The 25,742-nt window shown below is 40.1% G+C and overlaps 1 protein-coding gene across 7 annotated transcripts; it reads right to left on the bottom strand.

The window, feature by feature from the left end:
* Positions 1 to 583: 583 nt before the first annotated feature.
* On the bottom strand, positions 584 to 25,204 carry LOC138959696 (uncharacterized). 7 transcript variants are annotated; one of them, XM_070331281.1, is made up of 13 exons: positions 25,065 to 25,204; positions 23,586 to 23,850; positions 21,455 to 21,588; positions 17,893 to 17,943; positions 17,407 to 17,436; positions 12,095 to 12,212; positions 11,487 to 11,619; positions 9,174 to 9,327; positions 6,768 to 6,964; positions 5,157 to 5,335; positions 3,769 to 3,944; positions 3,174 to 3,261; positions 584 to 2,762 (listed from the first exon to the last, which is right to left on the bottom strand). In XM_070331281.1, the coding sequence occupies exons 2-13, from the start codon at positions 23,806 to 23,808 to the stop codon at positions 2,515 to 2,517; spliced, it is 1,731 nt and encodes a 576-aa protein (XP_070187382.1). In that variant the 5' UTR covers positions 23,809 to 23,850; positions 25,065 to 25,204; the 3' UTR covers positions 584 to 2,514. The 7 variants fall into 7 exon arrangements, with proteins under 7 accessions (XP_070187382.1, XP_070187384.1, XP_070187383.1 ...); XM_070331283.1 differs by having other exon boundaries at positions 11,487 to 11,586; XM_070331282.1 differs by lacking the exon at positions 17,407 to 17,436.
* Between the last annotated feature and the right edge of the window lie 538 nt (positions 25,205 to 25,742).

The raw sequence follows: 25,742 nt of genomic DNA, 5'->3' as shown, positions 1-25,742 counted from the left end.
AAATGCACGTGTGCTTGTGTGTGTGTGTGTGCTTACCTGTCTCAGTGTATGTTTATCTGCCCGTCTGTCTGGCTGTCTGCAAGTCTGTATGTCGGTTCACAATGGAGTGTTCGTGGACTTATAGATTCCACTCAAACTTGAAATCCCCATAAGAACCGATTGCAAGAGCCAATGATAACCCTCTCCTTTGATCCTTAGATCCCAATTCCCTCTCTGCTCCCCTCTAAGGATCAACATAGAGGGTTGTCAGCAGCACACACGCACAATCACTAATACACACACACGCACGCACACATGCACCGGCAAGGACACACACACACGAGGGTTATTGCACCATCAGTCTATGTGACGTTGCTGCTAACATGTACATAATGTTCTTGTTTGAAATGAATGTATTTTGTATGCAAGTGTGTGCATGATATCAATCTAAATCAATAGCTTGCAAGAAATTGAATGTTCAACACACCAACCAGCAGCACACCAATCATCCAACCAACAGACCAATTTACCAACCAACTAACCAGCAGGCATGTTCAGTGGATAAGAGGGGTGAGAAATATGTACTTTGGACATAAAGCTGATATAGCATCTCTCATTTATTTTACACAGTCAAGAACACAACCTATTTTGAAGCACTTTTTTTGAAAAATCTGAATTGCACAAACCCATTCATACATGACAATTTTTAAATCCCATAAAAAAATCCTTACAACCTTTTTAGAGTGCAAAGTCTGAATCAAGACAAAATGTTATACATTGCTACAGATATTAATACAAAACTATTTTTTTTAATGTATTTGAATATCACAGTTTTTCTGCTCTAAGTACAAACAAGTCGCGTAAGGCGAAAATACAACATTTAGTCAAGTAGCTGTCGAACTCACAGAATGAAACTGAGCGTAATGCAACGCAGCAAGACCGTATACTCGTAGCATCGTCAGTCCACCGCTCACAGCAAAGGCAGTGAAATTGACAAGAAGAGCGGGGTAGTAGTTGCGCTGAGAGGATTGCGCGCTTTTCTGTACCTCTCTTCGTTTTAACTTTCTGAGCGTGTTTTTAATCCAAACATATCATGTCTATATGTTTTTGGAATCAGGAACCGACAAGGAATAAGATGAACGTGTTTTTAAATTGATTTTGAACATTTAATTTTCATATTAATTTTTATATATTTAATTTTCAGAGCTTGTTTTTATACCAAATATAACATATTGATATGTTTTTGGAATCAGCAAATGATGGAAAATAAGATGAATGTAATTTTGGATCGTTTTATAAAAAAAATATTTTTTTTACAATTTTCAGATTTTTAATGACCAAAGTCATTAACTAATTTTTAAGCCACCAAGCTGAAATGCAATACCGAAGTCCGGGCTTTGTCGAACATTACTGGACAAAAATTTCAACCAATTTGGTTGAAAAATGAGGGCGTGACAGTGCCGCCTCAACTTTCACGAAAAGCCGGATATGACGTCATCAAAGACATTTATCAAAAAAATGAAAAAAACGTTTGGGGATATCATACCCAGGAACTCTCATGTCAAATTTCATAAAGATCGGACCAGTAGTTTAGTCTGAATCGCTCTACACACACACACACACACACACACAGACAGACACACATACACACACACATACACCACGACCCTCGTCTCGATTCCCCCCTCTACGTTAAAACATTTAGTCAAAACTTGACTAAATGTAAAAAGACTTAAAAAATAAGTATTCCAATACACATTCACTTATTTTAGTTGTAAAAAAAAAATGTTCGTGTAATACACATTGACACATATACTATCTCTCTGTCTCTCATTCGTACACACACACTCACACATGCTTTCTATTTTGAACACACACACACACACACACACAAATAATTGAAGACAACGTTAAATTAGATACATCAATACATACAATATGTGTAAAAAGCATCATCATTCACAACACCACATGAAAAAGATGAAAATAAAATCGGACCAGAAAAAAACATTCCAATCCCACACACACACACACACATACACACACACACACACACACACTCACACATACACACACACACACACACACACACAAACCTTCTCAAGTACAACAACCCTATGCTTGATTACTTTCAGCAACAACAAAAGTATACATGTACATGCAAGCACTACCCTCATCCTTCGGCCAGCCTAACAAGGCTCATAACATTAACACTGAATTTGTATGGTATCAAAGAAGTAACCATAAGGTGTAAAACATTACTTGCTGTTATGCAGAACATATATGGATAAACACACATTCAGAATGTTCTACATGTACAATTAATCAATACTTCAGCACTGAATCATTTCACAATTCAGCGCTCAATTAAGCAATTAAGCAATTTAGCAATTTCAAATTTCAGCGGAAGTTGTTTCTCACAATGTGACCATTATCACAAAGGAAAGAAAGGACACATTAACATTTGAAGACAGGGAGGAGGGAGATACACGATCACCATCAATGCTTAAACCAAGAAAATCATCAGCTTCATCATCAATGTTCCCCTGAATCAAACCTTGTCAGTGTATCAAAGTTGATGTTGTACAGGTTGTCTGACATGTCCTCCAAGGCACGGATGTACATAAAAGACAATTTATGGTCTTCCTGCGTGATGTTCAGTCTCTGATACATTTTCTTTAGGGCCTCAGCATAAGACGCTTGAACTTTTTTCTCAAAATCTGCCTCTGCTACAGCACGAATCTTGTCTGCTTCGGCATTAGCAGCTTCTTTGATTTCAGCAGCTGCATAGAATAAAGTGTTGAATCAGAAATAACTTTCAGTGTGTGTGTGTGTGTGTGTGTGTGTGTGTGTGTGTGTGTGTGTGTGTGTGTGTGTGTGTGTGTCTGGGTGTCTGGGTGTGTGTGTGTGTGTGTCTGGGTGTGTGTGTGTGTGTGTCTGTGTGTGTCTGTATGTGTGTGCACCTGGGAAATCATAATCAATAGATGGCTTAACTTCAAAGGGACATAAAACAAGGGAAAGCACATGTGACAAAAGTACTCCAGCAAATGCAGAAACCAAATAATTATCACACAGTAAAGGCTTTTGATCGAATAATTCAAAGGGAAAACATAGCAGCTTTACAGAGTAATGCCTGCTAAAAATTGAACACAGATATTTATTGTCTGTCATACACGCTCCAACCACTGACCTACCTCTATTAAGAACCTCCTTCTGCAGCTTCTGCGATATCTTGGTCTCCACAGAATGCTCTTGCAGGAAGTTCTCCCTCTCTGCGTAAACCTGAACACCAAGGAAATATACATTAAAATGCGCACTCAACCATCTCAATCTTAGTGTTCACCTTATTATCATTATTTGTCTATTGTGTATCTTGTTCATCCACTTCCAAGAATGATAGCTTGAAGTTCTAATGAATTTGTAGGGTGGTATTTCATGAAGCGTTCCATGAAATAACTTTTTTTCTTATTCTAATCCTGCAGACCCATTCACTCAAATTGAGGACCTTCTGAGCTGACTTTCCACAAAAAGCCTTCCTGTATCAAACAGTATGCATCATCTATTGCATATACTGTACATAAAAACAAAGTTAGAGCCATACATACTTTGTCAGGATTAGAAACAAAACATGAAATACCACTGAGAACAAGATGTAAATGCCTCCAATTCAATCTCAAAATACACGTCACAGCTTAATGCTTAATGTTAAGTACACGTATATCAGAACCCACAACTCACACATCGGACATATACTCTCACACAACATACACAACACACAAAAATGCCCACCAAAAGGAGTGTCTGTTGAAGTAAACGCTCTGTCACTTCAGAAGGGGCATCAATGACGCCCATCTGAAAATAGCGCATCTCCATATGGAAGCCCGGGTAGCAGCGTCCAGCCAGTTTGCATGAGCGACACTCCACGTTTGCTTGGCAATTGGGGCAGCAGCTGGGGCAACAGTTACCTGTTAAAACGACACAAATGAATCCTTTAGGCCATGTAAAAGTTAATACAGAGATATGATCATCATGATCACCATGGTCATCCTGATTAGCAGCGGCAGCAGCAACCAATGATATTTTGCATAAGTGGTCTACAGCTCATTTATCATGGATGATAGGACAGCCTTATTGGGATCAGCCACATTTGAACTGCAGGTATCCTTTTACGTTGGTTACCGTCTGGTTGATAGGACAACAGAGAAAAGGAGCTGTTCTTCCTTCAGAAGTTTTCTCTCATCAGAAAAGCTTCAAATTACAGGTGTCCTTAGAAGCTGTGTGTTGGTACCTAATGCTAGTAATGGGTCACCTGGTATCTGATAAACAAAGGGAAGTAAGCGCTCCAAATGCATGCGACATGTGTAAAAGAGTAAGTGGAAGTTATTCGGAACCATTCTCCTGGCACCTGAGAGAATAACAAGCATTGAAATGAACAAGCGACTTGCATCCTTTTTTCTCTCTTTTTTGTTGTTGTTGAGAGTCACCTGGTAGAATTTCTGGTCCAAGGCTCAGTCAAGAATCAGAGGAGGAATTATTATTTTAAGGCAAGTCTATCCATATCATGTTACACTCATTAGTACCCACACCAACCTAGAAGATCACTTCACGCTGTAGGTAAAGAAAGTCAGTGCGTGGCGTTCAAAATTCTAACCACACGGTAACCCTGAGAAAGAAGAAAGCTCAGGAATGCAGAAGGAGAAGATCAGCACCAATTATGATTGTATGCATACAGCATTCAGTAATAGTATCAGGTACATTAGAGGTTCCATATTGCACAGTGATAGAAAATGAACAACACATATTAACCAAAGCGTCGCATGCAAAGTTATGCCCCAAGTGTACACATCTCACAGAAAGAAAGTTCCAGGTGAACTAAATTCGACCATTCCTCACTTATATTCTGTATATATATTACAGTACTATACCAGGCTTCCTCCTCTTTCTTTTCTTCATTGGTTTCACCTGAATTTCTTTGGAGGTAACCTCAGAGGACAAGATGATATTACCGTAACTTACATTGTTAAAAGACATAGAAAGAAAGAAAGAAAGAAGAAGAAAACAGCAAACAAAAATAACCCATCACATATGCTAAATCTCCAAAGAAACACTACACCAACATAAGAAGGCAACAAAAAGAAGAAGAAAAACGCCAAACAAACAAAACAACGAACACCAACCTGCCAGCCTGAAAGCTATAGACCGTCTGAAGTCTTGTTCAACCACTGAACGGTTCAGACGGAAATTGTCAAGAGAGTATTTGCCTGCTTCATTTTTCACAGTGCTCCTGATAACTGCATCCACCACATCTTCATATTTGCGTTCATAGTTTGTGAACAAAGCCCCCAATTCCTCTGGCCTGCACACAGAGGTATTATTTTAAGTACCTTTTCTGGAATAGAGATTGTATGAACAAATTCTGAGCATCACCAGCATCCTTAGTAATTTCACCCTCTGAAAAAAAGGCCCGTTTTTTTTTTTAGGACTCTTTTAGGATTTCAAAGTGTGACACTTTTATCAACTTTTTATTTTTTATATTCCTTCTCTACTGACACGACAGTAATAAGAAAAAAATCTGCATTTTTTAGCTTATGTTAAAATAAAAGATGCTAACTTTACGCACATCTTTATTTACAGCTGACATAAATGTGAAGCATAATTATCTTTATCTAGTAACACTTTCTATCATTTCTATCTTTTTCAGTTTTTTTTGTTTTCTTTTCCATCTTTACACCTGTTCCTTGTCCCGTTGTGCTCTCACACCGCCTCGTCCCTGCATTCACTGCTCCATCCACATCTGAATTTTGTTCCGCTGCCAGACTTGTCGATTTTACAGACGCTCCAGGGGGGTATGTCGGGTCGCTGCGTTGGGCTACCCTTGGAAGATGACACTGCACTTCTGCTGAGTCACTTCGACGGTGTTCAGTAGTGGGTCTGTCCCGAGCTAACGGACGCAGCCCACTACATACTATGCCCCCTACTAACGACATTGACTGTTAGTGAGCGTCCCCTCCAGAGAGCAGACCGCCACCACGTCCCACTGTCGACCCCCCAGAACGTCACACGTTGAAGACTGACAGCAGAACTACTATTCAGGGAAGGATCGAACAGGAACACTGAGACCAAGGTCACCACGAAAGCTCCGGGCATGAAGGGCCACAAGAGCAAGGACAATTTATAATTTTGGATGCTTAATGGGATGAGGATGATTATAATGATGATGCTTTGGATTTCCAATTTGGTTTGAGACTACGTGACAGGGCAGCACTCTACGCTTACTGTCATAATATATCCTGGCGTCAACCAGGCCCGAGAACTGCCGCACCTGCGGTGTTGGTCAGGTAAACAGAACCTGAGCACCCTCAAAGTCGCATTCGTTTAGTGAATGACACTCGGCTGTGTGATCCCAGCCTTCCCATAGGAACCATAGCACTTCCACTCTGGGTAGGAGCAGGCCGTAGCCCGAAAAACCCACATGACCCTGATGGGATTCGAACCCACGACCTCTCGGCCCGCAGCGCGATGCGCTAACCACTGTGCTACAGGGGGGCCGCTCTTTTTCAGTTTCTTTTGCATTGTCTTTCCTGGCTTTGCAGTGCACCAGAGTGAAACCTGCATTCCAAAGTAAGGAAGAGAAGTCTGCACTTGTTCTTTTGTCTTTTCGTGTCACTCATTGGCTTAAGAATGTCAATAAAAACATTCAAACTTTCAACATAGGCTCATACAGGAATGCACATAATTATTGAAATGCCAGACTTGTTAATCTGTGCATAACTTATGCCACAACTCACTTGATGAAGTACTGGAGAGACAAACCGAGTTCAACAGTCAACTGGTCTGAAGTATAAAGTTCCAGCTTCTGTTTTACAATGTGAGCGGTTCCCTTGAAACGAAGGAGTTCAGTCTCTGGTGTCAATAGGTAGCATCCTGGGTAGTAAACATTGTCTCGATTCACTTTACCCGTCACTCGATTCTTTGCAAGGGCCAACTACAACATAAAAGAGAGATTGGGATTAGACACAGAACTACAATAAAGCTGTGTTTTCCAAATTGACTTCCAACTAGTACAACACTACTAACAAGACTAGATGTTTTTTTACTTCCCCATGGAAATGTTCCTTTTTTATATTTAGTCAAGTTTTGACTAAATATTTTAACATCGAGGGGGAATCGAAACGAGGGTCGTGGTGTATGTGCGTATGTGTGTGTGTGCGTGCGTGTGTGTGTGTGTGTAGAGCGATTCAGACTAAACTACAGGACCGATCTTTATGAAATTTGACATGAGAGTTCCTGGGTATGAAATCTCGGAACGTTTTTTTCATTTTTTTGATAAATGTCTTTGATGACGTCATATCCGGCTTTTCGTGAAAGTTGAGGCGGCACTGTCACGCCCTCATTTTTCAACCAAATTGGTTGAAATTTTGGTCAAGTAATCTTCGACGAAGCCCGGGGTTCGGTATTGCATTTCAGCTTGGTGGCTTAAAAATTAATTAATGACTTTGGTCATTAAAAATCTGAAAATTGTAAAAAAAAATAAAAAATTATAAAACGATCCAAATTTACGTTTATCTTATTCTCCATCATTTGCTGATTCCAAAAACATATAAATATGTTATATTCGGATTAAAAACAAGCTCTGAAAATTAAATATATAAAAATTATTATCAAATTTTTTTTTTCGAAATCAATTTAAAAACACTTTCATCTTATTCCTTGTCGGTTCCTGATTCCAAAAATATATAGATATGATATGTTTGGATTAAAAACACGCTCAGAAAGTTAAAACGAAGAGAGGTACAGAAAAGCGTGCTATGCAGCATAGCGTAACCACTACCCCGCTCTTCTTGTCAATTTCACTGCCTATGCCGTGAGCGGTGGACCACGAGTATACGGTCTTGCTGCGTTGCATTGCGTTCAGTTTCATTCTGTGAGTTCGACAGCTACTTGACTAAATATTGTATTTTCGCCTTACGCGACTTGTCTTCTTCTTCTTCGTTCATGGGCTGAAACTCCCACGTTCACTCAAGTTTTTGCACGAGTGGGTTTTTACGTGTATGGCCGTTTTTACCCCGCCATTCAGGCAGCATACGCCGATTTTGGGGGAGGCATGCTGGGTATTTTTGTGTTTCTATAACCCACCGAACTTTGACATGGATTACAGGATCTTTTCCGTGCGCACTTGGTCTTGTGCTTGCGTGTACACACGAAGGAGGTTAAGTCACTAGCAGGTCTGCACATAAGTTGACCTGGGAGATGGGAAAAATCTCCACTCTTAACCCACCAGGCGGCAGCGACCGGGATTCGAACTCACGACCTCCCGATTAGGAGGCCGACGTCTTACCACCACGCCACTGCGCCCGTCGGAAATGTTCCTATTACCAGGGGGCTCACATCCATGAGAGGTGGCATAGGACAAATGTCCTGGACAATGCAAAAGTGATAGGACATTTGTCCTGAACAAAAATAAATCAATAGGATATTTTTTTCGGCGGCATGTTGCTTTTTCGGAGAAAAAAAAGCAAAGGGAGGCAACTGTCAACCGGCTGGGAGCATTCAGAGTTGCGACCCTTGGAAGCTCTTCTCTATGAAAAGCACATAGAGTCTCCCGAAGTTTCGTTTGCTTGGAGTGACACATCGCTTCGCAAAACATCGATAAAATAGCAAACTACTGTAAATTGGAAAGTACTGACAATGTCCGGATCAAATGAAAGCATAATCAATGACCATTTTGTGACAAAAACAATAGGACATATGTCCCCTAGCATGAAAAATTGTACAGGACATTTGAAAAAAGTATCCGTGTATGTCCGATTTCCGACGTGGATGTGAGCCCCTGTATTACGTAATGATAAAAATGGTTGCAACCTTCGGAGTCATCTCTGCCAGGACAGATGTATGATCTCGAACATCATATCATGTTGTTGTTCATTTATTGTAGTTTTATGTGAATCTGAGAGGGTAATGTACTCTTCCTGCCAAACTGTCATAATGTTGTGGCAAACAATCACAAAAACAACTTTGAAATAAGTCAAATCTGAGACTCTTTATTTGTGCCATTTGCCCTTCCACAATAAAGTGTTTTTTGCTTTCCCGTTACTAACTTTGTGCAATTACTGCCATAACATGATATCCAAGTTCTTCCATCTAAAAATGCTTATGACCATTAAAATGTGCGATGATTGAAAAAACATCATTACCTCATGGTATTCAATATAGACAAAACTTGCTGGTACCAAGCCGAAAGTGAGACCGATGCCAATAACCACAACACCAAGGGCAACAAATATTGCCAGTCTCTTTGGCGACATGTTTTTGAAGAAGTCTCGGATGATTTCCAGGAAGCGTAATACCCTGAAGACAATGAACAATATCACACAATTACATTGATGCTAAATACACTTCTCGTATATATTCTACCTCTGAACTAATACAGTCTATTAGCTCAGAGAAATCATCTACTTAATTACTCCCTTGCTCGTATTTATTTGTCTCTCTCTCTCTCTCACACACACACACACACACACACACACACACACACACACACACACACACACACACACACACACACACACACACACACACACACCCACACCCACAGAGGATTAGACACAGCAAGAGAGTTAATATAAAATGTAGGAATGGAAATGAAACACTACAGACTGGATCCCCACGCACCCAAGACAAACAATTGAATAAAAAAAAAACTCAATTCACCTACAAAAACAGATCCAGTTCAATTTGACTGAGCATATATGGGTCATTCTCAGAAATGGTGGTCCAGTGAGAGTGAGTAGGGGTGACACATTTGAAATCATGAAAAAGTAAATTAAAATTATTTCTACCACGACTTTTTTCATCTGAATCTATTCCTGAGACATTAAAGCATTGTTGTATGTCAATAAAAAAGGTTTCTATACGTTGGTGTTGTTTTTGTGTGCTTTTCAATTGCGAAGTTCGGCCGTTTCCGGATCGCCGAAGCGTTACACGACTTTCGTGATCAACAATATGTTCAGTCTCATGGCTAAATGCAAACATGCAAACACCAACAAATTACTGCAATCGACAGTCAGGAGTTCAGTCTTGGACGTAGCAACACATCTTTGCAAAAACTCACGCTGAATTTGAAGTTACGGGCTTCGAACAAAAAATTATGAATGTCGTAACGCATCGTATCCAGACTCGACGCGCGAACATCGGACAGCAATGTGCTCCATGACTTTGCCACATCACGGCTATTTTTAGCTCTTTGGCGCACAGGAAGTTCGAACAAGAAAATAGTCCTTTGAATCACAGCCAAATATTCACAGAAAACACCAGAATCATATCATTTGCTGAAACTCATGGCGTCGTTTCCTGACCTACGTTACGACTGAAGATGGTTTTTACTTAATTGTCGAGCCTGCAAAGCTTTGTCACAAACTTACACACCGCGGATGGCGACAATGTAGTGTCGGAAGGATATCGAGTGCAAACAGTCTCTCAAAGCGCGAAGTTTAGCGGAACAAAGCAGCCAAGAAGTTTTCGTATCCTCTGATCGTCGATGTTCGACATTCATCAAGTACTTAAAATGGGTAATCTGAATGCAACAGGAACTTTCAACAAATACAGCAAACTCTGACGAATTGTGTTTTGTGTAGTTATTTTGGGTCAGACGGGTTTTGCCGGCAGGAAAGGCCAAACAGTGCAGATTCATGTCTGTCGCACAGGAACCGAAAGTGGTTCAAGCATTTCGTTTCTGTGTAGCGACATTCACCTTAGTTTTGTTCCAAATGTCATTTTTTTACCAATATTAGTTGAAGTCCTTACCTTTCATAACTAGAATGTGTTGGGTAGAACACAAAAATACTGCAGAACTGATAAAAAATGCACAAAGGATTGAAGGCTTAGGTGGTTTAAAGTTGGAATTTGGTTTCCATGTTACAACATTCATCACGTAAATACAACACTTTAAAACGTCTCTTATACAGCAACCAATTACTCTTTTTGTCTAATTTTTGCATTATTATGTATAGCAAACAATAGACTTCATAGTAAAAACAATTATTTTGTATTTCTTGACACTTTATTTTTTACTTTGTATGTAACACTTTGGACCACCATTTCTGAGAATGACCCATATATATAGCAGACCTGGGAACCCCTGTTTGCCCTTGGAGTATTCTCAAACAAACTTGGGTGTACATGTATTTTCTGAAAAATGAGCGTACACCACAAAGCATTTGAACATCCATGATTCAAACATGCGTCACACGCGTCAACCGCACTGTTTAAGTTTACCATTAAACATATAAATCAAATGCTTCTTTCAATGTTTACTTACAAAAACTGAAATCATGTGTGAAAATACTGGATCAGCTTCGGGATGCGCTTGTGAAGAAAAGTAGTCTAAGATTTTTTTCTCAGTGTATTTATTTTTCCACTGACCGTACTGATCGTATTCTAGACAATCATGCGTACAAAATACGGCGAAATCATATGGGTTCCCAGGTCTGATATATAGGTATACATACCATCCACTTATTGAATCTGGCCTAGGCTTTTGTGTCTCCCCTCTCTCCACTGACTCTAGACTTGGTCCACTGCCACTGGGATGGTTCTCTTCTGCTCTACCTGTCGACAACACCATAGAGGGTGCACGTGGGGCTGGGAATACAACATGAGTTTAAAGTGACTATCGCTATTGACCAAAGTTTTATTCTTTTGCCCCTTTCTCTAAATCAATGATGGACATGTCAAATGATTATGGTGCACTGCCAGAGAAGCTCTGGTTTTGAGGTTTATACATTCTGCATCTGTTAACCTGTAACTTGACCAGTAAGCTGGAGACCCATGATAATAAATGTCATATTTAAATTATAATAATAAGCCAATAAGGCACCGCAAATGTACCAGCAGGAAAGTGCATCAATTCAGACAACTTTTATACCGATTTATTTGTTATTTCCCCGTAAGAATAACATGAATTAAAATATAAGGTATAGTGATCGACAAGAAGAAGAAGAAATATAAGGTATATACATAAGCATAAAACCCAATATTTCAACATTCATCTTCTTCTAGAATTACAAAGCTCACACATTTTCTTAGCAAACGATTACTGATTCAGCAACCATCCAACCTTGCCGGAAGACAGACAGCTCAATGTCATGAAGGTCATGACCTTGAATGCTTGCTCCCTGCGCATGATGAGCGGCACTGCCTGTCCCATCACCAACATCATCTGATCCTACAGCCAGCTGAAAAATAAGGTTGTACTGGGCTGAAGCTTTTCATCATTTCCAATGAAAGTATTAATTAACGCAGTCAAAACATGAATAAAAGAAGCATTCTCGCCTATTTTTCCTTTCTTTTCTTGTTTGTGACCACTAAGCATAAACAAATACATGAACCTCTAAACCAAAAAATTGAAAGGTTTTGTTTGAGGCACACACACAAAAAAAGAAAAAACAAAACAACTGTCACGCAAAGGAAACAATCTTTTTACTTCCAATCCCTCAACATACCTTCCTGACCAACTCTCTTACTTATATCTTCATGGCACTTTTTCCCAGCTAAAGAACCTTAATGAGGCAGACCTTTGTGGATAGTGTGTGTGTGTGTGTGTGTGTGTGTGTGTGTGTGTGTGTGTGTGTGTGTGTGTGTGTGTGTGTGTGTGTGTGTGTGTGTGTGCGTGCGTGTGTGTGTGTGTGTGTGACTGTGTGTGACTGTGTGTGTGTGTATGGGTATGTTGTGTGTGTGCGTGTGTGTGTGTGTGTGTGTGTATGTGTGTGTGTGTGTGTGTGTGTATTTGACTGTATAAGCATACAAGCATATGTTCAAATTCAGGCATTGACAAAAGCTAGGTACACCCAGCCCAATATTAAGCTTCAGCTAGCGTCTTGATTCCTGCTCCAATCAAGCAAACAAATGTATAACATCCTCCTTCCTCTTCTGCTATCTCCACCTCTTCCACCACCAGTCTTTACTTCATCATTGTTATAAATATAATATACACGTGGCTATCCATGGAACTATACATAGATTAGTGTGAGAAACGTGTTTGGTTACTCTGGGCTTTTAATTAGGGTTAGTTCTTTTGAGAACTTAATTAGCATGTGCATTTTTTCCCCCATGATATTTCAGCTTAAACAATTTACATTTCCAAGAATTAGGAAATGAAGTAAACAGCATGCACAAAGCACCCACGGGCCCAGGTTAGCAACTAACATTTTGTTAATAAATGAAATGATGGACATTTTCTCCTAATTTGTGACATCGGGGAATTTTAGATTAAGATCGGCCCACAAAGTTCACACCGCATGCACAGGCCTGTTTATTGCCATATGTTATGCATAGTCCGTTTGTTGCTGCTAAGTTTTACTAAGCGTGGAATAGAAGAACTTAGGGTGGAAGGGAATAGACATGATAAAAATGTGCAGAAAAAATAGACATGCACAGATATTACGAACTATATCTTTATCAACATGGATTACATGTAAACTCTTTTACCAGTAGATTTCAAAACATAACAATGTTCACGACCAGATTAAAGGGACTACCCTACTTTCAGTTTGACCAGACTCAGGTCACTTTGACTTCAACAGATATTCATGCTTCATTTAGTCTTTCACAACAGAGGTTTTACGTAATTCAACATACTATTTGCTAATATCTTGGACATGTGGAACATTGAAGATCAATGCGTAGCATGGTAAAAACAAGTCGACAAAGCCTTCAGTATGACCAACAAACAAAAGAAGTATGTGGAGGACACCAAATGTAAAACAAGTCGCGTAAGGCGAAAATACAATATTTAGTCAAGTAGCTGTCGAACTCACAGAATGAAACTGAACGCAATGCCATTTTACTCGTAGCATCGTCAGGCCACCGCTCATGGCAAAGGCAGTGAAATTGACAAGAAGAGCGGGGTAGTAGTTGCGCTAAGAAGGATAGCACGCTTTTCTGTACCTCTCTTTGTTTTAACTTTCTGAGCGTGTTTTTAATCCAAACATATCATATCTATATGTTTTTGGAATGAGGAACCGACAAGGAATAAGATGAAAGTATTTTTAAATTGATTTGGACAATTTAATTTTGATAATAATTTTTATATATTTAATTTTCAGAGCTTGTTTTTAATCCGAATATAACATATTTATATGTTTTTGGAATCAGCAAATGATGGAGAATAAGATAAACGTAAATTTGGATCGTTTTATAAATTTTTATTTTTTTTTACAATTTTCAGATTTTTAATGACCAAAGTCATTAATTAATTTTTAAGCCACCAAGCTGAAATGCAATACCAAACCCCGGGCTTCGTCGAAGATTACTTGACCAAAATTTGAACCAATTTGGTTGAAAAATGAGGGCGTGACAGTGCCGCCTCAACTTTCACGAAAAGCCGGATATGACGTCATCAAAGACATTTATCAAAAAAATGAAAAAAACGTTCGGGGATTTCATACCCAGGAACTCTCATGTCAAATTTCATAAAGATCGGTCCAGTAGTTTAGTCTGAATCGCTCTACACACACACACAGACACACACACACACACACACACATACACCACGACCCTCGTCTCGATTCCCCCCTCTACGTTAAAATATTTAGTCAAAACTTGACTAAATATAATGAGACCCTCAAAAACCCGGGGAATAAATGCTACTGCATGCATCCCTAAGCAAGCATTTATAAATCTTATCTTGCTTAAAATGTTGCAAGAACCATTCAAAGCTTCCTGAACAGCTTATCTTCAAACATTTCAAACTTCAAATATTCTGCGCTTACGAGACTGGTGTATTCATATTCAAACATTACGTTAATCATGAACCATGCATGCAATACGGAAGTGCGGATGAAACTGCAATCAGCAGGAATATGAAAGAGACAGCTTGCATACTTTGAAAGTACACAAAACTCTTACATTAGAACTGTGGATTAGTGCTTCTTTATATATAATTTACCTATTAGTAATCATAGCTCAGTCTTGGATAGATCGAGCAGTTCCAGAACTCGGACTCTGTCAAGGTACATTTACAACCAAGCTGACTGTCAAGCTTAATGCTAGCTATTGAAACTTTTTTTTCTCTCACAAAATACAGACATTTGTAACTGCGAGAAAACACGTCAGTCTGTATTTACATGGTAATACAGTGGAACCCCTCTCTAACGACCTTGAAAATGTTGACAAAAATCTGTCCTTATGGAGGGGGGTCCTTACAGAGGGAGGGGGCGGGGTCAGGGGGCCACAAAGAAAGTCACCTCAGATTTTCTTAAAAAAAGAAAACAGAGAAATTTGAGTTGCTGACGACCGTTTCCTCAAGCAAACTGCTTCAATTTCATGTTTGACATTGTTGATGGTGTCCACCAGTTCTGGTGCATGTTTCAATGCAAAAAGAGTTACCGTATTTGACGGATTACAAGACGCACCGTTTTTTAAGCCGCACCCCCGACTTTAAAAAAAAAAATTGGGACGAGCCAAGTATAGGCCGCGTCACTATATTAGCCGCCGTCGAAAAAAATAAAATCAGATCGTGTCAATCAATCAAAACAACCAGGCAAACGAAAGTACGGTATTTGGCGAAATCGGCTCCGAGAATAAACAAGTGAAACAAAGAAGAAAAGTGAAAAAGTTTGAAGAAAAATATCACACACACAATTTGTAACCAACACACACATGTAGTCCCGCCCGCAATAAGCTTTTTTGGGATGATTTACGACTTTTGCGCACATTTCGAGCAGACGAAAACACAACATGGCGGCTCTCGCTCTTCCAACTATATAGCGAGACACAAAAAAACGAAATCTCGCGCACGCGAGATCCTGATACATCCGGTGTTTCTCTGTACGCTATCTTGTCACGACAACTTGTTGACAAACGAAGATTCGCGAAAGAAAGAGAAAAGCGCCGAGTCTTGAGTAGAGAGCTAATAAAGTACCGGTAATCGCTAATCGAGCGAAATGAAAATCCGCAGCGACTTCCATTAGGTGAATGCTATTCAACTGGTTATAACCGGTTTGTCAGTGATGCGTTACGCTGACTGAGAGTCTTGGCTTTGTCTGACCACAGGCGGAAGGTATCGTTCACTGGACCACTACTTTCATAGAAAGACTACAAGGTATGACACTCAGCTTCGAGTCGTCTGTGTTCTTGGAGTCGCTTCCTGCGGACAATTTTTTTGTTCAAGACGGTTTGCCTCTTCCTACACTGCTACAGTCTGTGTGAGGTCAAATAAATACAGTTGAATGATTGTTTTAACTGTATGTACCTTTAATTTTCAGCTGCCGTCCGCTGCAGGTTGTTTTTAACCATCATTTGGACGAATGTTCGTTTGCGAACCGCTATCCTGTAGTTGGTAAGAAATCATGCATCCCGCACCGATTATGCATACCAGTGCTCATTGGTCTAAAACATATGTAAATATTGCAGCAAAGGGAAGCTACCCACGGGAGTTTCAGTTTAGGTTTTTGGCACAACAACGGAATAAATCAATAACAGTAACCGTGAACGGAAGCGATGCAGACGATTTCAGTCGACCAATGAAAATAATCATCGAATATCCGACCAATGATCGCATCGGACTACTATCTCCTCGGACATACGACGATCATCATTCGCACAGGATCTAAGTGGTATGCCATTGACAGACACGTTTGGTCGCACAAAATACGGTTTAAAAACATGCAGCGGACAGGCAGCTAAATATAAAAGGTACAGATAGTTAGAACATTCATTTATCACGGCATTTGTAAAGTTACAAAGATCCTTGATATTGGCAATTATTGTTTGCAATTTTTTCTCTGAAGTTAGTGGAGCACGACTCGAAGCTGAGTGACATACCTTGTAGTCTTTCTATGAAAGTAGTGGTCCAGTGAACGATACCTTCCGCCTGTGGTCTGACCACGCCTGTGGTCTGACCACAGGCGGAGGTATCGTTCACTGGACCACCACTATCATAGTAAGACTACTATATATACACACATATTTACCACTATCATAGTAGTCTTACTATCATAGTGGTGGTCCAGTGAACGATACCTCCGCCTGTGGTCTGACAAAGTCGTTACACAAGACGTTAGAGCGGGGTGGTCATTACACTGGTGACAACTATATAAGGAAACACATCGGTTAAAAAAAAAAGGGTCGTTGTGGCAGGGTAGTCGTTAGAGAGGGGGGGGGGTGTCTTTGTGAGGGGTTCCACTGTAACACGTCAGTCTGTATTTACATGGTAATATCCCACAAGTTCATAATTCAGCCTCCAAACTAATCTTTAGTTTATGAGTATGTCTGCAATTGTTGTTATATTCCATGCATAGCTTTGGTCTACATTTCTCGATTCAGACAAATCAAACATAAGCAGCTGAGGAGAAACAAATATCTGAGATTAGAAGCATAAATAACAAGTCAACAGATAAATCAGCTTGCAATATGGCAATTAATCCTTACACGATGGAAGTCATCAGCATCACGCTCGGCCTGAAAAATATAGTAGACAAACAGATGCAAAGCATCAGAATAAAGCCAAGCAAGCAGGCTTTGCCTTGTGCTGCTGTATTTCTAACACATACAAAATGTACAGAAGCAATCTCTCATTGTCTACATTTCTGTACCTCAAGCTTGAAGCAGTGAAATCTGAACTTTTCTTGCTTTAAGTTCTACAGAGAAGTAGGTGGCAATCTGGAACAATCAGATGTAAACTGCACAACAGTTGTTAGTGAAAGGTGAGACTGAAAGATTCCAGTTGGTTGGTATAAACAGTAGTATTACTTGTGCAGTAACAATGTCAATGAGTCTCATCCTTTTCCTTCTGACAACGCTTACATAGACCAAACATTAGTTAGGTTTCTTGGCAAAGATAACCGATCACACAACCAAATCAAATACAAGAAAAGGATTTTGAGCACTGGAATTAGCTCAAGAAGCACAACTTACAGAAAAAGATCGTCTTCTTGGACGTGTGCCATTTTGATTGTTTACATAATCCTGCACAGTGATACCGCAGGCCAGCCATTCAAGGTACAGCCATGCAACACAAAATGCACAAAAATGAGAATGAAGGAAAGAAGCTTCAAGCAGCCAATCACAATGCTCTTATAGTCTTAAGCTTAATTTGGTGGTGGTGAAGGGAGGGCTGCAGTGAAGGTACTGTACAAGTCCTTGCAAAGAAAAAAGAAAACAAGAGGCGAAGCCATCAAGGCTCACGTAAGAAATCGACAAACAGTAACACACAAACTCAATCACTCCGTCACACATACACACACACACACACACACACACACACACACACACACACATACACACACACACACACACACACACACAGAAAGAGCATAGGTGAAACTGTGCAAGAAAGCGAGACACTAGATCTAGATCTGTCTGTCTGCATGTAGCCTACTTACAGGGACACGACTGCCAACTAGTCTCGGCCCGCTCAAAATAATAATGACCGAGACTTTCAGTACTTCCTTCGCGTGACGTCTAACCCTCTTACGTCATAATGTGACGTCAATGTAATGTGACGTCTTCAAATGTTAGAGTTTCTACCACAGACATACACATGCACGCACGCACATACGCACATACGCAAGCACGCACGCACGCACAGACAGACAAAGTTACGATCGCATAGGCTACACTTACGTGAGCCAAAAAGTAGTTTATCAAATTAACTTTATACTGCAAATTCAAATTGCTGGAGAATTAGTTCCATGTGATGCAACAAATATTCTTTTCTATTGAACTCAGCTGTACGTGGAAGAGTCCTGAGACAGAACGAAGCAAGTAAATGGTCAAGACATAAGTTCACTTTCCACTGTCACAATGCTCATAAAGCTGCTGATAAAGAGATAAGCAAAGGTTTTAGCACAATGTGATGCACTAATTATACAAAAACAACCTCAACAAAGCAAAGGAATGAGCTAGCTAAACAGGCTTCTTCAACTTGCTTGGTTTTTTTAGACTTAAAATTCTAAATACCAGACAGTGACAAAAGGTTGTGTTTACTAAAAAAGTGATAATGTAAAAAATATCCAGAAGAAAATGGAAGCAAAAACTGAATTTATAATTTTGTTCAATATCTTCTGCAAACACAGAACACACAAATAGCTGTTTGGCAAAAGCTGTGTTGCTTGTAACACATTCTTCAAGGACAAAACTGGAGGAAGATTTTCTCTCTGCCGAAAATACCAATCAAGTTACAGTTCTCGTGCTCTTCCATTTCATTTGACAATCAATTTTTAAAAAGTGTTCAAATATCAGCAAGAAAACATATTGGTATACTGGTAATGTCATTTGTGACACAGACATTAAACTGTCACCTTTTGTCATTGTAACATATTTACACAACCATTTCGCAAGTCTCAAAACTTGAATTTTTACATATGTGACAACAGTCACATCTGGCAGCAGCTAGCAAATGTTTCTGTCAACACCAATGACAGTATTGACACCATTTTCACATCATTTTGCTGTTTAGTTTTTTAACCTAACAGTTTGATTAGGAACATGTCTCATTTAGAGCTGATAGAACTATAAATGCAACGGTTTCTCCTTGGTAACTCAGAATTCAGAATGACCTTATGACTGTCCCAACATTTTTTCAGAATGACCTTATGACTGTCCCAACATATGTTCACAAAGTCTGAACTGTGTTGACAACACATACCAGAACTACAGTCACTTTCTAAATATTAACTAAAAGCAAGAAAAAGAAAAATACAAATACAGTATATTTAAATATACATGTATATGATATATATATACGACTAGTGTCTGTGTGTCTGTCTGTGTATCTGTCTGTGTGTCTGTGTGTCTGTGCGCGATGCACGGCCAAAGTTCTCGATGGATCTGCTTCAAATTTGGTGGGCATATTCAAGTAGACCCGGGACACGACACAACCTGGTCGATATTTCAACACGTGCTCTCAGCGCGCAGCGCGGAACCGATTTTGGTTCCACCTCAGCTATTTTGGTTCCACCTCAGCTTACCCGGGCCCCCATACCGACACACCATAGCCGCTACACCACATCACAACGCCAAAGTTCTCGGTGGATCTTTTTCAAATTTGGACACCGTATTCAGCTACACCCCGGACACAATATCATCGATGAAATATTTCAACACGTGCTCTCAGCGCGCAGCGCTGAACTCATTTTCGTTTTTGTGTTCATTTCACCATTATAAGTAACTCTTCCTTATCTTCTCCAGTGTTTGGCGTTTATCTCCCTTCCTTCGTGTGGCTTTCCCGTTCAGTTGTAAGTTACTACACTGCGCTGTCCACTGCGCTGAGCGTCTTCGGATATTCCCGGCGTTCTGTTACTGTTACCTATTTTTAGAAGGTCAACGCAGTGTACAGAACGTAAATTGGACCCGTAAATTATCCTCACTGTAAAAGTGCAAAGGTCGAATCAATTTATAGCCACGCGAAAAATACACTGTCATCTATCTCTCTATAGATACGGCTTCTCTGTGTTTGTGTGTGTGTGTGTGTGAGTGTGTGTGTCTCTATGTAAGCAACACCTGTGCATTCTTCAGTTCTGTTTGTGATGTGGTCTGGCGGCTTTTGTGTAATTTTATGTACTGGCCTTCCTTTGAGAAGCCATAACTTGCTCAGTCCTGTTTGAGTGGAGTTCGCCTCTAAAGGTGATTAACACGGTTACATTCGTCGACAAGGATGGGACTCGATATGGTCAGGAATGGCATTATGGCCACTGAATCATTTTCGTGCTGTTCCCATTCCACGAATCTGGGAGGGACCTAAGCTTGGCGGGTCCATAGTTCGGCGTACGGCTCTAAGTACTTCTTCCCGGCGAAGCCGTCTACCCGGCGAAGCGGGTATTCATTCTAGTGATATATAAATAAAAAAGAGTGGTTGTAATTGTAAGAAACCCTCTCCCCCCTACAAAAAAAAGGCACTGCTAGAAATTAGAATGTTCAGGTATTAAAGTTTACATGAGATCAATTACATTAACATGCATACATATGACATGTGTACAAACCAAGACAACAATTTTCACTGTGACGGTCAAAGGGGGCCCGGTAGCTCAGTTGGTAGAGCACTGGACTTGTGATCGAAAGGTCGCAGGTTCGAATTCGGGCCGGGACGGACACGGGTCAACTTTATGTGCAGACCCAGAGACGGAAGCCATGTCCCACCCCCGTGTCATCACAATGGCACGTAAAAGACCTTGGTCATTCTGCCATAAGTGCAGGTGGCTGAATACACCTAAACACGCAAACACCTGGGTAGCGCGACTCCGTTGCTGCTAGCTTTCCACTGGGAGGAAGCGACCCGAATTTCCCAGCGATGGGACAATAAAGTAATGAGAAATGAGAAATGAGAAAAATAAAATAAAAAATATACCTGAAGACCCAAAATATAGAAAACAAAATAAAAAATTTGGCACTGATGACCATATCATGTGGGTTTTAGTTTTTAGTCTTCTCCAATGAAATTATGTTACACACACAAGAAGTTAAAAATATGACTGCTTACCATTCCCTTTGCCTCTTCATGTGTCCCTTGTCTGGAGTATTGCTGTTTGAGGAACCGAGTTCTCTCCAAGGAACGCCTCTCCTCGGCAGAAAGACCATCAACATTTTCAGAATCTGATGGACTATCTTTGCCACCTATTGGAAGATAGTTCAAGAGTAAAAGCAATTAGAACATCAACAGGTTTTCACATTTGATGGGCCAGCCTTGTCCCATCCATTGGTATTACATGTAGAAGATAATTAATCAACATTTTTGTTTGGTCTACATGTCTGCTCCTACTTTCAAGTGTAATTATCTTATCAATGAGAATTGTAACAATAACACAAAGAGATAGAGATCACTTGTTTGCTAACAGTAACAATGCAATGCAAGTTGTACGTAACTCAAATCCTCATACAAGTTTTCTCTCAAGAATGACGGCTATCAATAAACATATACAGGGTGACACGAAAAAAACAGATCCCACCAAAAGTTTAATATTTTCTGAAATAATCAGCCGATTCTTTTATTTTTTCAGGTGAGCCAAGCTGAAATGATGTTCTAACAGCCCACCAAGTTTGAGCTTCAAGATGTCATGGACAACGGAGCATAAGACATTTATAGTCGAGGCCTATTTTCGCCGGCGAACAGATTTGCTCGGGCTGCGCACAACAGACTCTCTGACTGAATCAATATTCCTCGGTGTCCTTGCTGATTTAGGTCGACCAGAGTGGGATCCCCTGTTAGGGTTTTTACTATTGAGGTTATTGACAGTCCCATGGTCTCTGAACTTATCCCTCCATCCATAGATAACTGATTTAACAGGAAAGTCTCTACGTCCAAACTGTCTTTTGAATTCCAGTTGAGCAGCGTGGATAGAATTCGACCGAAAATAGGCCTCGACTATAAATGTCTTATGCTCCGTTGTCCATGACATCTTGAAGCTCAAACTTGGTGGGCTGTTAGAACATCATTTCAGCTTGGCTCACCTGAAAAAATAAAAGAATCGGCTGATTATTTCAGAAAATATTAAACTTTTGGTGGGATCTGTTTTTTTCGTGTCACCCTGTATATATATAAAAATCTCAGTTTTACTTTTCAGCTCTTACCTCAGTGTGTGTGTGTGTGCGAGTGTGTGTATGTGTGTGTGTGTGTGTGTGTGTGCACCTGCATACATGTGTGTTTCTATATATACGACTAGTGTCTGTCTGTCTGTCTGTCTGTTCGCGATGCACGGCCAAAGTTCTCGGTGGATCTTTTTCAAATTTGGACACCGTATTCAGCTACACCCCGGACACAATCTCATCGATGAGATATTTCAACACGTGCTCTCAGCGTGCAGCGCTGTGCGCGCTGAACCGATTTTTTGTTTTTTGGGTTTTTTTGTTGTCGGGATCCACTACCAGTAACTCTTCCTTATCTTCTCCAGTGTTTTCAGCCGCGATTATCTCCCTTCCTCCATGTGGCGTCAATGAGACTGTGCCAAAAGGTGACGTTTTCATGTCAGTATGTCCCAAATGACATCACCAGTACATTTTTCATTCTATCTAATCTGTTTTCGTTCTATTTTTTCTAATAACATGCGTTAACAATTGATTGCCAACTGGAATGGAAGAGCACAAAAAGTGTAACTTGATATGTAGTTTCTCTAGAGGGAAAAACATCTTCCACTTTCATGTCAGTGTGTCCCATGCAACATACATTTGCCAAACAGCTATGTGCAAGTAGATTATTTGTTAGTGGTATAGAAAATACTGATCAACAATTATAGTCAGTTTTCACATTCATTTTCTACCTATTTCTTATTTGTTTATTCTGTTGGCAATGGTGAAATGTCAGCAATCGTGTGTCATTCGGGACAGTAGACATGACACCTGACCTTTTGGCACAGTCTCCAATCCATATTCCCGTTACTACGTTACTATTTTTAGAAGGTCACTGCACGTTACTATTTTTAGAAGGTCTCCAGTGTTTTGCGCGTTTATCTCCTTTCCTTCGTGCGCCGGTAAAGCCGGCGTACACCCGGCAAAACCCAGGTGCAGCCTGGTATTCGGCTCTACTTCTTCTCGGCGAAGCCGGTACCCGGCGAAGCGGGTAATCATCTAGTAATAAATGTATGAGTGATCATAATATAACTGCCCAAATGACTTACTTGAACTTGTATTCAGAAGCTTTTCTGCTGAATGAATGCGCAGGTTTCCATCTTCATCCACATCTACTGCATTAACTTCCACTGCGTCCAGGTCAGTTTCCATCTCATCTAGTTGACCTGGGTCTGATGCTGAGCAGGTCCTTCTGATGTTACCATCTTTATCTATTTCCACTGCATCCAGGCTTGTTTCCATATAATCAATATCCTTGTCTTTGAAAGACATCTTGGCAGCTCATAGGTTTTCACATCTGTTGGAATTTGCCCACTGAAATAAATTGATAAGATCATAAAACACATTTCAGTATATCTTGTTTGCAGGAAAGTTTACCATAGATTTTTTCTAACAATAATGCACCTTATCAAAAATATTGTGATCCTCCGCAAGGTGACACCTTTTAAACCAAACTCAGTCTTTCAATTCATTGTAATGTAAGCAGCAGAATTAAAACATTGCATAAAGAATATTGTTCTCAGTGATGGCGCTAGTATTTTTTCAAACCGGTACGCAAACTTTTTTTTATGATGCAAATAGTCCAGAAAAAAACTGGTAGGCTGGTCATTGGAACCAGTAAGAGTCCAACTCAGAGTATTGGTTTTGTTGTTTTACCAGTGGAAACAAAACCCGTTAGTTCAAAAAATCAACCGGTAGGTCATACCGGCTGCCATTTTTGTTCTGGTAGTGGTATTTTCTCATTTCAACCAGTAATTACCGGTTAACGCCAATACTGGTTCTGTTTTAAAAATAACTATACCTTACTTCTCTTTGTAATAACATTTACAATAATATACTGGGCACTTTTCTAGATCAACAAACTTTGGATAAAAACTTTATTTTTGAGACTGAGAAGTGAGAGTGTAGCAAAGTGTCTCTGTCAGTGCCACTGTCAACGCATCCGGGAGCATTCCCTAAATACAGGAAAAAGACCTACAGGAAGTGCACCTACAGGGAATGCACCCACTTTTGGTCGACTTAGAGTAACTGAGAGTAACTGCTGAACTGAGTTGACAGTGGTGGAGGCAAGTTGCCCTGTACAGGGATTTCCTCAGTAATTGAAGAAGAAGAATAGTAAAACTAATATCCGGAAACATTCCTTTTCTAACAGAGTTGCACCATCAAGGAACACACTGTCTGATGTTGTTAAAAATGCACAAACTATTACCACTTTCAAAAATCTGCTGGACGTACAAAAACTTATGACTGAGTCACTTTATTTGTACGATATTGATATTGAGTAAATACGACTTTGAGCATGTTAATATGATTGACCTGCAACAAATTTGATAATGAGATGGGACGCGAAAAAAAGCCGTGAGGCTTATGGATACCAATCCAGTCCCTAACCACTACTACTACTAGTACTACTACCACTACTACTACTAAGGACAGTTCTGATTAGTTATGTTCAGTGGGAAAAGTTTACACTAATGAGTAATGTCGATGATTACACATCATAGTTAGCGCACAGGACAATTACTTACCGAACTGTACCAGACTCATGACCGTTCTTGCAAGCATTAGAGTGAGAAGGAAATTTCGCAATCCGTACAGGGAATAGAGTCAATACTCCGTCTCCACTGAAGCAATGCAGAGGTCAAGGACAACGGGTCACTTCCTGCCAGTTGGGTTGAAAGTCTCAATGCAATCAGAAATAAAGTTAAACATGTATGTGCTTTTGACAAGGCAAATTATCAAAAAAAGAAACCTCTTTAGGAAACAAACACTTCAAAAATTCTGCTACATTTATTGTGTTTCACACAGCGTTTAGGGGCGTGGTGTGGACCGCAGCCGACGACGGTAAAATCCCATTGCCGGTGTAACACGAAATTTTTACTCCACGAAAAATTTACCCCGGAGTCAAAAACATTTCGAACGAAATTCTTACTCCGAGTACACCTTTCGTACGAGAAAAGAACACCCCAAGGTACGAACAAATTACTCCCTCCACGAAATTCAAGTTTGACTCCCCAAATTGTTTACTTTAAGTAAAAATATCATACGCGAAACTGAATGTGATTGGGGCGAACGGATAATGCCAATATGTGATCTCGCGCAAACAAATGTCGCGCTACCCTCCCTCCACCCCTTCCACCACCAAGACTAACAGGGGACAGAGGAGTACAAGTTGCGTACTCCTGGCGTGGGCAGTAAATTGCTCG

The sequence above is a fragment of the Littorina saxatilis genome, linkage group LG2 (assembly GCF_037325665.1).
Source record: "Littorina saxatilis isolate snail1 linkage group LG2, US_GU_Lsax_2.0, whole genome shotgun sequence".
Lineage (NCBI taxonomy): Eukaryota > Metazoa > Mollusca > Gastropoda > Littorinimorpha > Littorinidae > Littorina > Littorina saxatilis.
Note: the sequence above shows the minus strand (reverse complement) of the source record. Positions and strands in the feature narration are given on the sequence as shown.

Coding starts and splice junctions, on each gene's coding strand:
- LOC138959696 (XM_070331281.1), bottom strand. CDS start 23,808: ATGTCTTTCAAAGACAAGGATATTGATTATATGGAAACAAGCCTGGAT. Junction 17,944..21,454: donor ATGAAGAGGCAAAGGGAATG/GTAAGCAGTCAT, acceptor ATCACTGTGCAG/GATTATGTAAACAATCAAAA. Junction 3,945..5,156: donor TATAGCTTTCAGGCTGGCAG/GTTGGTGTTCGT, acceptor TCGTTTTAACAG/GTAACTGTTGCCCCAGCTGC.